The sequence below is a fragment of the Vicugna pacos genome, chromosome 6, assembly GCF_048564905.1.
Source record: "Vicugna pacos chromosome 6, VicPac4, whole genome shotgun sequence".
Taxonomy (NCBI): domain Eukaryota; kingdom Metazoa; phylum Chordata; class Mammalia; order Artiodactyla; family Camelidae; genus Vicugna; species Vicugna pacos.
Window position 1 is genome coordinate 82761058 of NC_132992.1, and position 13916 is coordinate 82774973.

At 46.3% G+C, this 13916-nt stretch overlaps 1 protein-coding gene and 1 long non-coding RNA gene across 7 annotated transcripts in view; one reads left to right on the forward strand and one right to left on the reverse strand.

Annotated features, from left to right (window-relative positions):
* Window positions 1-13916, reverse strand: part of FOXN3 (forkhead box N3) — a 364903-nt gene that overhangs the window by 197860 nt on the left and 153127 nt on the right. For all 6 annotated transcript variants that reach the window (XM_072963564.1, XM_031679324.2, XM_031679322.2 and 3 more), the window contains one exon: window positions 12111-12667. In XM_072963564.1, coding sequence (XP_072819665.1) covers window positions 12111-12653 — 543 coding nt within the window. In that variant the 5' untranslated portion in view covers window positions 12654-12667. The remainder of the gene's footprint in view (window positions 1-12110; window positions 12668-13916) is intronic.
* LOC140696995 (uncharacterized) lies at window positions 2096-4731 on the forward strand. Its single transcript, XR_012073794.1, has 3 exons — window positions 2096-2302; window positions 3127-3263; window positions 4572-4731. It is a non-coding gene; the product is annotated as an uncharacterized lncRNA (long non-coding RNA).

Consider the following 13916-nt stretch of genomic DNA (forward strand, 5'->3'; position numbering starts at 1 on the left):
ATAAGCAAGAATCACTTGTCACTTAGAAACATCTAAGGGCTCCTCACTGCCTTAGGAGCAAAGTCTAGACTCCCTGGCACGGCACTCAAGACCCCTACCATCCAGCTCAACTGACCCTCCCAAATCTACTTCCCTCTCCATCCCACAGGAGCCCTCTGCTTCAGCCAAGTGTGGTCAAGGAAAAGCAAAGAGGTCCCAGATCTTGGTCCAACATCTGGCTCTGTCACTGTAGCAAGCCATTGAATGTCTTTGAGCCTCAGTTTCCCCACTTGTAAAAAGAACACAGTATCTACTTTCCAGTTGTTGGAGAGCTACAGGACCACGGATACAAATGCCTCACACAATGACAAACCACCCCCGACAAGGCCTGTGAAAATGTCACTTCCCATTTTCACACCCAGTCTTCCCCCATATGCATTCCCATCCTCATGTCCAAGCTCACCCTAATAACCCCAGTGACCTCCTCTCTCCCAGTCCCCAGCCCCAGTCCTGGCCACCCAGCTAATAAAATTCTGTCTCCTCCCCAGGATTCCCCCTGTGGCTCTGTTTGCCCGCAGGGATTGTTTTCTCCTTTGGATTTCTGAACCACGTAATTCTGGCCATTGGACAATCAATCCTTTGGCAATGGGCAAATGATGAGTTTAACTTTCCTGGTCTCTTTTTATCTTTGCCCAGTCTACTCCACCAGAGTTTTGTAATCTCTTTGTATCTCCCGTCTCTGGAATGAAGTAATTACATTTTTCCCCCATTTTGAACATCTCAATGTGATGACAGGGGCTGACATACAATGGTTATTAACAAGAACCATTACCCAATCTCTTGATCCTGAAAACCAGGACAACTTGTGTTTGGATAGTTGACATTTATTCCTGTCTAGAACAGGAGGCTAGAGTTCATAATTTTTGGTAATCACTCAACCCTGTGATTACAGGCAATTTGAGGCTAGCAGGAAGAAGTAGCCACCAAAGAAAAGCAATGCTAGTTTGAGAGCCACCAGCCCCAAATCTATAGAAACAAAATGCAAGAAAGATGAAGTCATCACAGAGACCAAAAAGAAGCAAAAGGGACAGTCCCAGAATTCCATCACCTGTGAGAGATACTCCAAGGGGACGAAAAGGGAAGAAAAAAAAACACAAAATACTTGGAAGTTATTTATTATTTTGCTTTGCATTATTAAAATGTTTCCAAAGACAAAAGACTTTCCAGAAAATCTTTGTTGCAGGCAGGTTTCGAGCCCAAGCCCAGGCCCCACCCCATGTGAAGGGGTGGTGCCAGCGGCTGTCTTGATCTGGGGGCCCTGCCCCTGTTGTGACCAGGGCTGAACATCTGATGCAGGAAGAACAAGTTAATGTGTCTGGAACTGTGACAAAAGAAAGAGCACAGAGACGGCAGGGCCCACATCGCTGGGCACTGGGGCCGTCCCATTACAGGGGTTGGTACCAACGCTCCCCCACAGCAAGCCAGTGGTGTGAGGAAGCGAAATCAAGAGTCACACGGAAGAAGCCAGGCTACAAAGACGAGACTGGAACAGGTCCCTAGAGAAAGGCAGGGATGGGCGTCCACGTGGCCACAGAGGGAGCGGTTCCAATAACCGTGGACCCAAGATGTGCTTTGTTGTTTGTCGCCACTGGTCCATGGGACTGACTGCTATGTCCTTGGGACAAGCACTGTTTTAGTTAAAACAACTTGGGTGGCTTTCTTTTCCTTGACACCAACTGTACCCTGACGATAACATTCTCCTCTAAGTGAAACTAAATAAATTACACCAGGAGATCCCTCTTAGAATCTATTTCAACTGACAGCAGCTACTTTTGTCTGATTTATTATCTCTGTAAGCCCTTCCTTCTGGAAGAGGGAGGAGCTGCGATCTCTTTTAAAGCAGGACTGATTTTACACTGGCAGGGCCGGCGTGCACAGCCCTACATTACAGCGCCCTACATGATGCATCTAAACTAGTCTGGTCAGCTTATCCATTCCCTGAAAGCAGGGGAGCCACCACATCAGCAACTCCGTTGCTAAGGCAACTGCTTACTTTCCATATCAACTGCAAACTCGTTGCTATGGAGACACATATACAAGAAAAATTCCTCTCCCCAGCCAGGGACCAGATGGCAGGGAACTCTCAGAAGTCATGGGTTAGGGGGCTCTACTAAATGGGATGTTTACTGTAGTGCATTTCCCTCGTCATGTCAGAGATGCCACGGGCCCTGAGCACACTGAGAAGGGATACCCTCATTACAAAAAGCAAAGGTTTGTTTTCTTCTGCCTGCAAAACTATAGGCAGTAACTACAATAATGACAGGTAAGTTATTTTTGAAATACTTCTGAATTTCTCCCTCTAAATAGAAACCTCTTTTGTTTTTATTCATCATGCTGAATACACCCCAAAATGAATTCTCGAGTCAAACATTAATGGAAATATAATTTCCTACAGACCTGAAATAGAGGTTTGATTTTACCTCCTTTCTGATGGAGGTAATCCAGAAATCCTCTTAGTTTCCACCAACTAAGCGCTAATGCGTCCCAGATTTATACCTCTACTCCGACTTCTCCAGTGAGCTTGAAATTCACAAATCAAACTTCCAACTTGATAGCTCCACCTAGATGTTCAAAAGTCATCTCAAATTCAGTGTGGTCAAAGTAGAACTTTTTGCCCTTTCAACCCACATCTGCACACACGCCTTCATCTGTAAACCCCAACCGTGGGCTAAACCAGCATCATTTTCATCATCTCTAACCTGCACCACAGGAACAAGCTCCAGACAGATGTTCCCCCGCCAGCCCCTTTAAACATCTCATTCTCCCTTTGCTAACATACTTCCTACAGACCTTCTATTTCCTTGGACATTTCAAGCCGATGCCACCTCAGGGCCTTTGCACTTGCTGTTCTCTCTGTCCCAAGACTCTGCTTGGCTGAATGCTTTCACCATTCAAGGTCTGGCCCAGTCAGCTCCTCCATGAAGCCTCCCACTCTGCTCCCTACCCCTCTTGTACATAATCCTGCTTTACCATCTTATTGCATGAAGCACTATCTGATACGCCCTCTGTGCCCATGGATGGAGCTACTGTTTAACATGTGCCTCCCTCTCATCCTCCCTGCCCCCCACCACCCTGTGGATGGTCCAGGAGAGCAGCAAGGGCTGTCACGGGTCACCACTGTCTCCCGAGCACCCAGAACAGTGCCTGGCATGCCACAAATATGCGTGGCATGAACAAACCACTGCTGACAATGCTTCCAAAACGACTCTAGTTACTTCTTTTTGGTAAGTGCAGAGTCCAATTTTTACTTTGCAAACTAAGGCTTCTGTAGGGTCTCAGAACTGTAGCTGTGAAGGCAGGTTCTCACTTCACATGACTGCGTCTAGGGAAGATTCTGGATAAAAACTCAGCATTCCGTGAAGTCCTGTGGGAGAATTTAGCATGACTCTGCACCCCAGCTCTGTGCCACATGGTTTGTACTCTGATGCCAGGAGACTGGATATTTTTTCTCCCTCCACGACAGACATGATTGGAGTCAGCACCCACGTGACTTGGCCTTTTCTTTTAAAAACAAAGTGCATATGTGTTCTGCTAGCCGACTGTTTTCTGTCTAATGACATTAGTTAAACCATTTATGGGTCCTGTCCCCAGAGGAAGATCGTCACTCTCTCTGAGGCACTGCAGAGAGCTCTAGTAAGTGGAAGGCAACACTGACCTTGACCCCACTGGGCCCAGAGGGGCCCCCCACACACCCTGTGGGGGTGAAGGAAGAGAAGGAAGGGTAATTGGAGAGCCGCTCTCCTCACAGAAGCAGCACAGTCACTCTGCCTGTATTTACTGGACTCCAGCTGAGTTCACAAGCAGAGGTACTCAAACAGCATGTGCGCGTGTGCGCACACACACACGCACACACACACACAAATCAAAGACTTCATTCTCTTGTTGGGAACTGTCCGCACCCCGCAGAGCCAGCCATCAAGTTATTATTAAAAGAACTACTTTACGCTGCTCTCTATCTTCAGCCATAGATTTCCCTGGCTTTTCTTCTTATCACACCTGGCACAGACTACATCTTCACCTCTATCAAGCTACTGCTTTTGAAGATGCTAAATGCAATTTAAGCAGAATATCTGGAAGCAAAACCTTGATTAACTGGAATGTTTGAAAAATGGGTCATCATCCCTGCTTTACTTAAGTTACTAGAGCAATTTAACGTTTTCCCCTTAGCACCCTAGCTCCCCCACCAACTCCTCACCCTTATTTACATAACCTCCCTGACGACCCCTTTCTCTGATACTGTTCCATACAACCCTTGGGTCCAGCAGCATTCACCTCCTAAGCATCTAGACCTCTGTGGCAGAAAATCTCATGCTTGATTAATAACAGTACCAGCATTTTATTTGGGACTGCAATGGGCCCAGCTAAAAGACTACATTTCCCAGCGTTCCTTGCAGCAAAAGGGGTCATGTGGCCAGACGCTAGCCAATAAGATGAGAGCAGGGAGGGCGCTGTTCTGGAAGAGTTCCTTATTATTGGTAATTCAATGGAACCCCCTTTTGTCTTTCCCTGCATACCCCTTTCTGCCTCCTAAGATGAGGACAAGCTAACAGACACTGTCGTGGACCATGAGAAGACTCTGAGAATGGAAACCAATGTAGTAAGGGCAGTTGAGCAGAAAGACGGACGGAATGTCTATCCGATTCCTCAAGACTCACTTTATGTGACAGAGCAATACACTTCTAGCTTGTTTAATTCACTGTTATTTGGATTTTTTTTTCCTATTATAAACAGCAAAACCTTATCCTAACTAATCCATTCTTGGAGATCTCACGTTCATTCATGCTTTGCTAACAATTTATTCAAGTGATCCTCCTCCAAGGGATAGTCAACACATGCCCACTGCTATCTACTATCTCAGCTCCAAGTGCCCCTCTTTGGGGAAGAGAAGCCTCCTTGATTAACTTCAAATGACATCAATCACTTACTGATCTGGTACCCTCCTCATACCTGTGATGGCTTATTCTTTTTTATCTTTTTTTTTTATCATGTCTCTTATTTCACTGGAATGCAAACTCTGAAAAGGCAAGAACCGAATCTCATTTTTCATTTTAATCTTCAATATTACCAAATAATTCTATTGAATAAACTAATAAATAGAAAGTGTCCCAAGTCCCTGAAATTACAGGCAACGAGATACTGATGTTCTGCTAATGCGGAGGCATTTCATTTCACAGGGGGCGCTAGAGTGAACTGCTACAGTCTGAAAACTTCAGGCCAGTGTTGAAGTAAATGTAGCCGAGGGATAAATTCTTACAGGGCTGGGTAGATTTATTCACTGAGGCAAAGCAGTTAAAAGTGAAAAGGATAGAGAACAAGAATTAAACCCTTCAAGGGGGCCACAAAACCAAAATCTGCAAACAAACAAAAGACTTCCCTAAAAAACACAGTATCATCAAAACAAACAGTATATTAGCCTTTAAACGTGTGTGTGTATATGTATATATATATGTTCATCATCATCTGTCTCAACTGCAAAAATTGTCCATTAGGAAGGAAATGGAATTTTCTATAAAATCTGCCATCATATTGCTAAAGCTTAAGAGCACGAAGATGGCCAAGGGCTCCACGAGAGGGTGCGGATGAATCCCAACAACCCATCACTATTCGTTGAAAGAAGCAAGACCCATGACTTTCAAGCAGGGGGTCGGTAGGTATGCCAACTTCCTGTGCAAAGAATTATCCTGCAGCTTAAAGTGATTTCAAAGGGAAATCCTGGAGCCTCTTCAGCCCAACAAGGGAAGTTCTGAGAATAATTTCTTGTCGGTAACATACTCAGGCAATACATCAATGAAGCATCTCATAGGCCTACCCAGGTACCACCAAGCCCTACCTAAGAGAACACAACATTTTCTGATTAACTGGTCAGAAAACGGTCCTGGACAGGCAGGTTAATGGAGCTCCCCAGTCCAGAAGAACCCAGATTTCCGGAAGACCTCTACAGACCCTCATCAAGGTCAACAGCAGGGGAGTCACCTTGGGGACTGGAAAATCAGGGCATCCTTGAAATGGAAGGGCCAGGAAAGCGATGCTGTGAGAAACAGGAAACAGATACATAAAAGGGGGAGAGAGAGCACTGGAGGAAGGGCTTCTGCCGGTGAGTGCCTTCACTAGGAGGAAATTCTGTGGGTGGGGCACAGTGGACCACAAAGGCTTTCCAGGCCATGGCCACCCACGTTCAACTCTGTACCATTTCAGCACTTAGTGTAGTAAGTATTGTAGGTACTGAGAACAACAGGTGCTTGCAAAGGCTTGTCACATGAATGAATGAACAGTCCGTGGACAGCTGGTAATAAGACAACAGAAATGTCCTCCCAGCGGAGGCATCTATGCCTGGAACAATCAGGAAAGAGCAGTGTCTGGACGGAGCAAATGGCAAGATCAGTGGGGCAGCACGGCCAAAGGCAGTGCACGGATTTCTCTGCCCCAGGATGCTGGTATGACGCCCTTCTTATTCCAGGGCCTGTGACGTGGATGTATGTTTACTTCAGGCCCCTTGAAGACCCTGGTAAAGTCTCAACCTTCCGAGGCAACCAGCCTACAGCACAGGCAATGGAGAGCAGCATGCCAGGTGGTAGGCGCTGGTGACGAGGCTCTGTCCCTGCTGCCATGCGGGGCAGCCCCAGCTCAGGAATGAACAGGATCGTCACCTGCCCCAGACACCACAAAAGAATCTCACACATCTCATCTCATTTTTGCGTGACCCACCACCCTACAGGACCCTGACTTTTAGTCATTTACTCATCAGTTCTTCAAAGGGTCTCGTTTACCTCCCCAAATAATAATAATATTAGGCCAGGCATTTCTTCTTCCTAAAGTGACCATCACAGGGATGCAATCGTCACGGGAAAGGGAAATGTTCTTGATTCCGTGGTTGCCCCCCAACCCCCGCAAAAGGAGGGAATGAGAGACAACTGTGCCTATGGGGGACTGTTACTGCATATAAGAAATGCTACCACGTTTTCAAAACTGCCTTTGGAAAAGAATCTCATTCACCAGGACAGAAGAGTGAACATCGAGGGGGCTGGGAACTGGAGGGAGAACCTGTATACATGGTGTCTATGCAGGGAGAAGGGGCTTTGAACTTGGGCCAGACCTGAGTGGAGGGGACCTGGAAGGCAGGGGGCCTGGGACAGAGCCTGAAAACGGGGAGCTGCAAGGACAGTGATTCGCTCTGTGCAAGGGCGACACCTTTCCAGTGGCTTGACAAGGACAGAGCCTGGCCCCATCACAACGGCACAGAAATATTCTCTCTAGTTACCCTTCTCTATCCTGTACCCCAGGACTAAATTCTGGGCTTACCTGAGTTAATTTAATCTCCCTAAAACTCATGTTCATAGAATATTCTGAGAAAGCACATGGAGATCACCTATAAGAGCCTCTATACTGAGAAAGTGTGGTCAAGCACCAGGGTCAATTTAAGCACATGCCCTTCGGAATTGGAAGGAATAAGGGTGAATGTCTGTTCTGCTACTTACTCGCTGTGTGACCTCGAGCAAGTTGCTTAACGACTCTGAGCTTAATTCAACATCTATTTTTCTATTTAAGAAGGAAACTAGGACTTACTTCATAGAGTTGTAGTGAGGAAGAAACTGGATAGTGGGAAAGCATAAAGAAAGTATTCCATATTACATACACTATTGTTATTATAAAATACCAGTGTTTCTTCACCTTTCCAGGATCAAAGGTCCCATTAAGAATAAAAAAACTAATCCAACAAACTTGTGGGATCCTCTAGGAAAATGCGTAGTCACACGAAATGCTGTCAGTAATTTCAGGCTGTCTGATACTCAAAGACCCCAAGTTAAGATGCTCCAAGTCATGATAAACTTCTGCTTCTATATCTGAGAAAACTGAGGCCCAAGACAGCCACGTACCTTCAGCATCAAAACTAGAACCAGGTAATCTGGCTTCCAATCCAGTTCTCTTTCGAACACGACAAGTGCCTAAATTTATAAACTAAAATTGTATTGAGGGCACTGAGCCCTGGATGATTTAATAAACACACTTGTGTATAGTGTTTCTTTTAGAAACCCTCTTATGACAACAATGGTTTTTGTTCAACTGGCAAGAAGGGAAGTAAACAAAAAGCACAGAAATAGAAACACACATACCTGAACCACTGTAATCCAGTTCACAAAACAAACAAACAAACAAAAAACGAAACTACTTTACTTCTCATTTACAAATACTCAGAGGTTAGTCCATGTGAATCTTATGGTCCTAAGTAAGGTCTGTATTTAAGAAATAGAAAACTAATCCCAGGCTCTGGAACTCTATCTTGATTGATTCAGGCAAAGGTCACCCACAGACGAAACCCTAAGATGCAAGGCTGAAGGGGACTTTGCACAGGAGGGAGCAGCCACCTCACAGCCCAACCTCTGCACCCCTAGGAGTGGGTCAACCAGCCTTCCTGATGTGAGAAGACAAGACTCATCTACAAAGTATTCCTGGGGGTAAGCAAGCCAGAATGTGATCTACCCGTCAGCACTCAGTTCCATTTCACAGAACATAGGTACAGAGGGATAGAGGAACAAGCTAAATGACACCCCCACGAAGCAGACAGACTGTGCAGAGGGGTCTCTTTGACAAGGAAGGGCATTAAAAGGGGGAGGGGGACTCACTCTACTGGGGATGGAAATAGGCTGAAGACAAAGGCAAATGCAACGTGTAAACCATGTTTGGATCCTCATTCAAACAAACTTTTTGTAAACCATCAAGGATATTTAAACACGGATCTGGCCTTCGGCGATACCAAGGAATGGTTCATTTTGTTAGACATGACATTGGCATTGCGGTTACGGGAACTGTTCTTACTCAAACACACAAAAATATGCTCAGATAACTAATATAATATTGCACATCAACTGTACTTTAACAAAAATTAAAAATTAAAATAGTATGTTGGGATAAAACGACATGAGGGCTAGGATCTGCTTCAAAATACTCAAGCAACAGCAAAACAAAGAAGAATGAATGAAAGGAAGGAAGCCCTTGTTATCTACTGAGTCTGGGGTGGCCCACGGTGGTGATGGTTCTAGAGTCACGATACTATCCTCTCTACACGTACGTTTGAAATATTCCACGATGTTTAAAAAAACAACAACAACAAAACCACACACACACACAACAACAACTCTATCTTTCAAAGTCTTGTAAGAGATGAAATGGCAAAAAAAAGGTCTATTCTCACCTCACCTACTCATTCTTGAGAATATGTTCTTGATGAAATTTCAGCATTGGGAAGTTCAAGGATTCTCAAATCTGGCTATGTATCAGAAAGACCTACAAAGCTTAACAGAACTCCTACTTTCCCCAACCCACCTCAGACCTCCTGGGTCAGAGTCTCCAGGGAGGGGCCGAGAAGTGGGGACTGTTCTAAGTGCCACAGGTGAGTCTGATGCAATCCAGTGTGTCCCGTCTCCAGCACCCCAGCCAAGCAGCTGCCCAGCAGGGGAAGCGTCCCAACCCCCACGGACAGATCACAGGATTCTGCACTCTCACGCTTATGCCAAGTTTAAAACTGTGTCCTACAGTTTTAAAAAGAAAATAAAAAGTGGAATGGCCAGCCCTGTGAAGACAACCTGCCAGGCCCCCGCGCTCCCCTTCCCTAACACCCTTCCCACCAACACTCGGGCACATTTAGTCCCCGTGTTGCCCCGGAACCTCAGCAGGGCAGCTGCAGACAAGTTAAGTCCCCTGGGAGAAAACAAGTTTACCTGAGAGCCCGAGGGGCTTTCACTGGGCAGAGGGTGGGGGAAATGCCTTCCCCTTCCTCCAGGGGCCATGGTAGAAAACCCCAAACAAACGGGGCAGGGCCAGTGGCTGAGAGTCCCTGGGAGTCTGCACCTCTCAGAGCAGCCACCAGCTGGTCCCAGGGGACTCCAAGGAACAAGGAAGGAAAAGGAAGCTCACACACCCTGCTCTGTTCTCAGAGCATCACAAATGCTGGGAACAAACTCCCAACTACAAAACTGCCTGACATCTGATCAGAAGCCTGCCAATCCAGGTCGGGAGGGCCAGGAAGCCAGAACTCCACTTTTCGTACGATTAACAACCTCAAGCCCTTAAAACCACTCCCTTTCAACAGGCATCTCTGCAGAATGACAACCGTCAGTCCTGGAAAATGTGACTCCCAGAGAGAGGTGGGGGGTGGAAGATGAGGTACAAGAGGGGAGCTGGTGCTCCTGCCAGGGTGCCATCCAGTGACCACCTGTCATTCCCCAGGCTGATGCGGAATCCTCCTGAGTCTCCTGCACACTTTGGAGCCCGTCCTCGTTAACCTTTCAGGGTGTGCACTTGCTAGGGCACTTTGATCTTTGATGTGCCCCGGCGTGACGGGAGGCACGCAGACACGAGCATGCGGTAACCTGCAGAATCGTTTCACACGAAACTAACAGCCCCGGTTGCTGTTGTACCAGTGACGTGTGGCTCCAGCGCACCTGACAGTGCTTTCTTCTCTACATTCTAACCCTGGAATTGCTTCCCAAGACTTTCCCATTCTTGAGGACCCACCTATGTGGAAGGTTTGAAGACCACTGACTTGGTTCTCTACAGGGGAGCAATGAATTTTGTCTAAGTTCAAGGGATGATCTAAAAACACTCAGCAGAGCCAACTCCAGAGGTGGGTCTCGGAATGCCCATCCTGAGATGTGGAGGGGAGGAGGGAGAGTGATGGACACCTGGGGACAACAGCAGTGCCCCATGACCGTTACAGTTACACAAAAATAAGGACCTAAAAAGCCAGGGCCCAGAGCACTTAGGAGTGTTCAGATTTGCACACCAGATCTAGGTGCCACTTGCACCCACGACAGTGGCAAAGCTCCTGACCGTCTACCTCTTTCCTCTTCCCGGGCAACACCCTCCTCAAAGCCTACGTGGCCTACGCCCCATCTTCAACATAAACTCCGGGTGCAACAGCATCTGCAGACAAACGAAACCCACGGAGACCAGGGCTTCACCACTGCCTCACTCACCATCTTCCATGCCAACGACAAGCAGACTTTTCTCAGGCTCAAGGTTCTACTAGGAACACAAACCTGCTCCTGGAGAGAAAGAAATTAAAGGCCCCAACCCCACATAGCCTCTGAGCCCACGCAACAGTGGTCATGAGCCCGAACCTGACCTTCAAAAAACGTGAAGCAGACTGCCAGCTGTTACACAACTAACACAGAAAACGCAGCTGGAGGACATGGTAACACTAACACATGGAGACCATGTTTCCTGGCAGCATATTTTCCCTGTGGCTGCCTTACTTTGCAGAACTCCAAGCTAGGTCACACTTCTGTTTTCCAGCTCTAAGAGTCAGTCCTGTTCCTACTGTACCTACTGTTCTCCTTAAAAGAAATACAAAGCAAATTATTAAAACCATCTTCTTCTAGTGAACCACGAAGCTTGAGCTTTAAATGCTTCAAAGTTAAAACTCAACCTTTTAAAAGACAGTCTCGAGTGGGAACCTTACCCTTGGCTAACTTCCCACACTCAGGGAGTTTCAAAGTTGCCATACACTTTGTAGACACCTGACTTCAAATGACCTGGGCAATTCCTGTTTCTGATCTCGGATTATATAAGGATGCTCAAGCAGCCTCCTAATGTCCACTACTGTCCATTTATTCCAGAATCCTGGACCAGCTACCTTTCTCCAAGTTAATATTCAGGAAGAAACTAAATGCCATTTTTCTCTAGCCCTTGGTGGCAATTATCCTCAAATACATAGACATACACCTCGTGGTTCATGGCTGCCCTTAGAATACAGACCTTTATTTGGTCTCTAAAACCAAAGGGACTTACCCACACTGAAGGATGGTATTAAGAACGAATCAAGTCTGTAAACCACTGTTTTGTGACTACGTACAGATCCCCCAGTGGGGTACCCTCAATCCAGCTCTACAAACACGAAAAACAGGAAAAGGCAGTTCCTGACAACTATCTAAATGAATACAACAAGACAGAATTACTCCTTTAAATCTGCTACTTCCATATGGTGACCTTACATTCCTGGATTTTTTTTATTAATGGAGAAAAAAGTTTAATTGAAAAAAAGACAAACTTGCATTCCAGATCCAGAGGCTTACCTGACTCCTCTCTTTGTCCACTTTCTTAAAACACTTATTCAATGACAAATTATGTCTCACTGAGTTTTTCCACCCAGTAGGTGCATTTGCAAAATACGGAAAATGTTCCAAGATCCAGTTGTAGATGTCCTTCACCGGCAGGCGCTTGCTTGGAGAGTCCTCGATGGCCATAAATATGAGGCAGCTGAAGGAGTAGGGGGGTTTACAGTTGGGGTTCTGCCTGGCATCGTAGGGCATGTCAGAGTGGGCGGGGGATGGGGGCGTGTCATCGTCCAGGTCCTGGACGGGGCTGACACTCCGCAGGACCGAGTCCCCGAAGCTCTTCAGCAAGTTCTTGCTCTCGTGCAGCCAGTTCAGGTTGGTCAGCTCTTCATCTTCCATTGCCCCCTCTTCTAGTCGGATGTCAGGCAGAGGAAAGTCGAGGTCATCGTCCTCCTGCAGGGTCTTGGAGAAACCACTGCCCCGGTAACACTGACTCAGCCCACTGGAGACACGAATTCCTGAGCTTTCTGGCTTCTTACTGGGAGGCATGACTGGGCCCATTTACGTGAAGGCTCCTGGTAAACACAGGACAGAAAAAAGATGAGAGGGTGAAGGGCAAAGGAGAAAGGCAACTGTGCCCTCCCTCATTATGATGCCTCCTCCCACTCCAACAATCTCTATGGACCCCCTCCTGCTTAAGAACACCCACTCCTGGCTCCCACATCGAGTAACACAACCCACATTCTACCAGAGATGCCCTGGTAATACTAGTCAAGTTGGCCCACCATGCACATAGCACAATGGCCTGTCACCCCTTCAATACAAGACTGGAAATGTTCAGGGCACCTTAATGTGCACGTGTATCACAAAAAGAATGGAAAATGCCAGAGCCTTCTTCCTGATCTATGAAGGTGCTCACTGTAACCCTGGGAAAATCAGTTATTGCTTGCTGCCTCAGTTTACCTATTATACACGAAAATGTACACAGGAAAAATTCTTTTCAGCCTCACAATGAACACCAGAAGGTAAGTGAAACCACAACCCATGTCACTTTGAATGACAGGTCTCACCGTTTATCTTTCTCAAAAAAAAAAAAATACCTGTAAGTTTTAAGGCCAGTTGTTTCAGATTAAGTTTGGCTGTTTCCATAAAAGACCATCACAGCTGCCTGGGAATTAAAACTGTGGCCATGGTGAACATCAGTCTGATAGTGTGTTATTTAATTTTTCTTTCCACAAGTCATGAGCAAACACTCTGCAACTTTAATGACATTTTGCAAGTCTGAAGAGTGATGCCAGGGAATTCTCTGGATTCATACTGGAGGAGGGAGCGCATTTAATTTTCTTGGGACACAACACTCTGAATGAAAAAGTGAGTAACTTCAGGCACCACATAAATAAATGGGAAGACGAGCTATTAACTGAAATTAGAATTGGTGGGGAAAAAAGTCAGGAGAGCAACCAGGAGCTTTAAGACAAGAAGGCAAATCCAATAAAAATTGAGACAGAACTCTATTCTGCCCCTGCCCCATTTTTATCAATGACCTAGAACAGGGAGTCAAATACCTGATGAGAAAAGAAAATGGGGAGGTGACAAGTCCACAGACAGAATGACCCCGACAGATACAAAGCACTTTCCACCCTCGAACGCTCGATGTGAGAAAGAACAGTATTCAAAGAGGTCTCCCACTCTCGGTCTGCAGCGCTCAAACAATGTGCTCTGTTTAAGAAGCCTGTCTGTTTTATCCCCTACCCTACCCTGAGTAAGAAGATCAAGCAGTCTATCTAGAAAAAAGAACAAACACACTGAAAGCAAAGACATGAT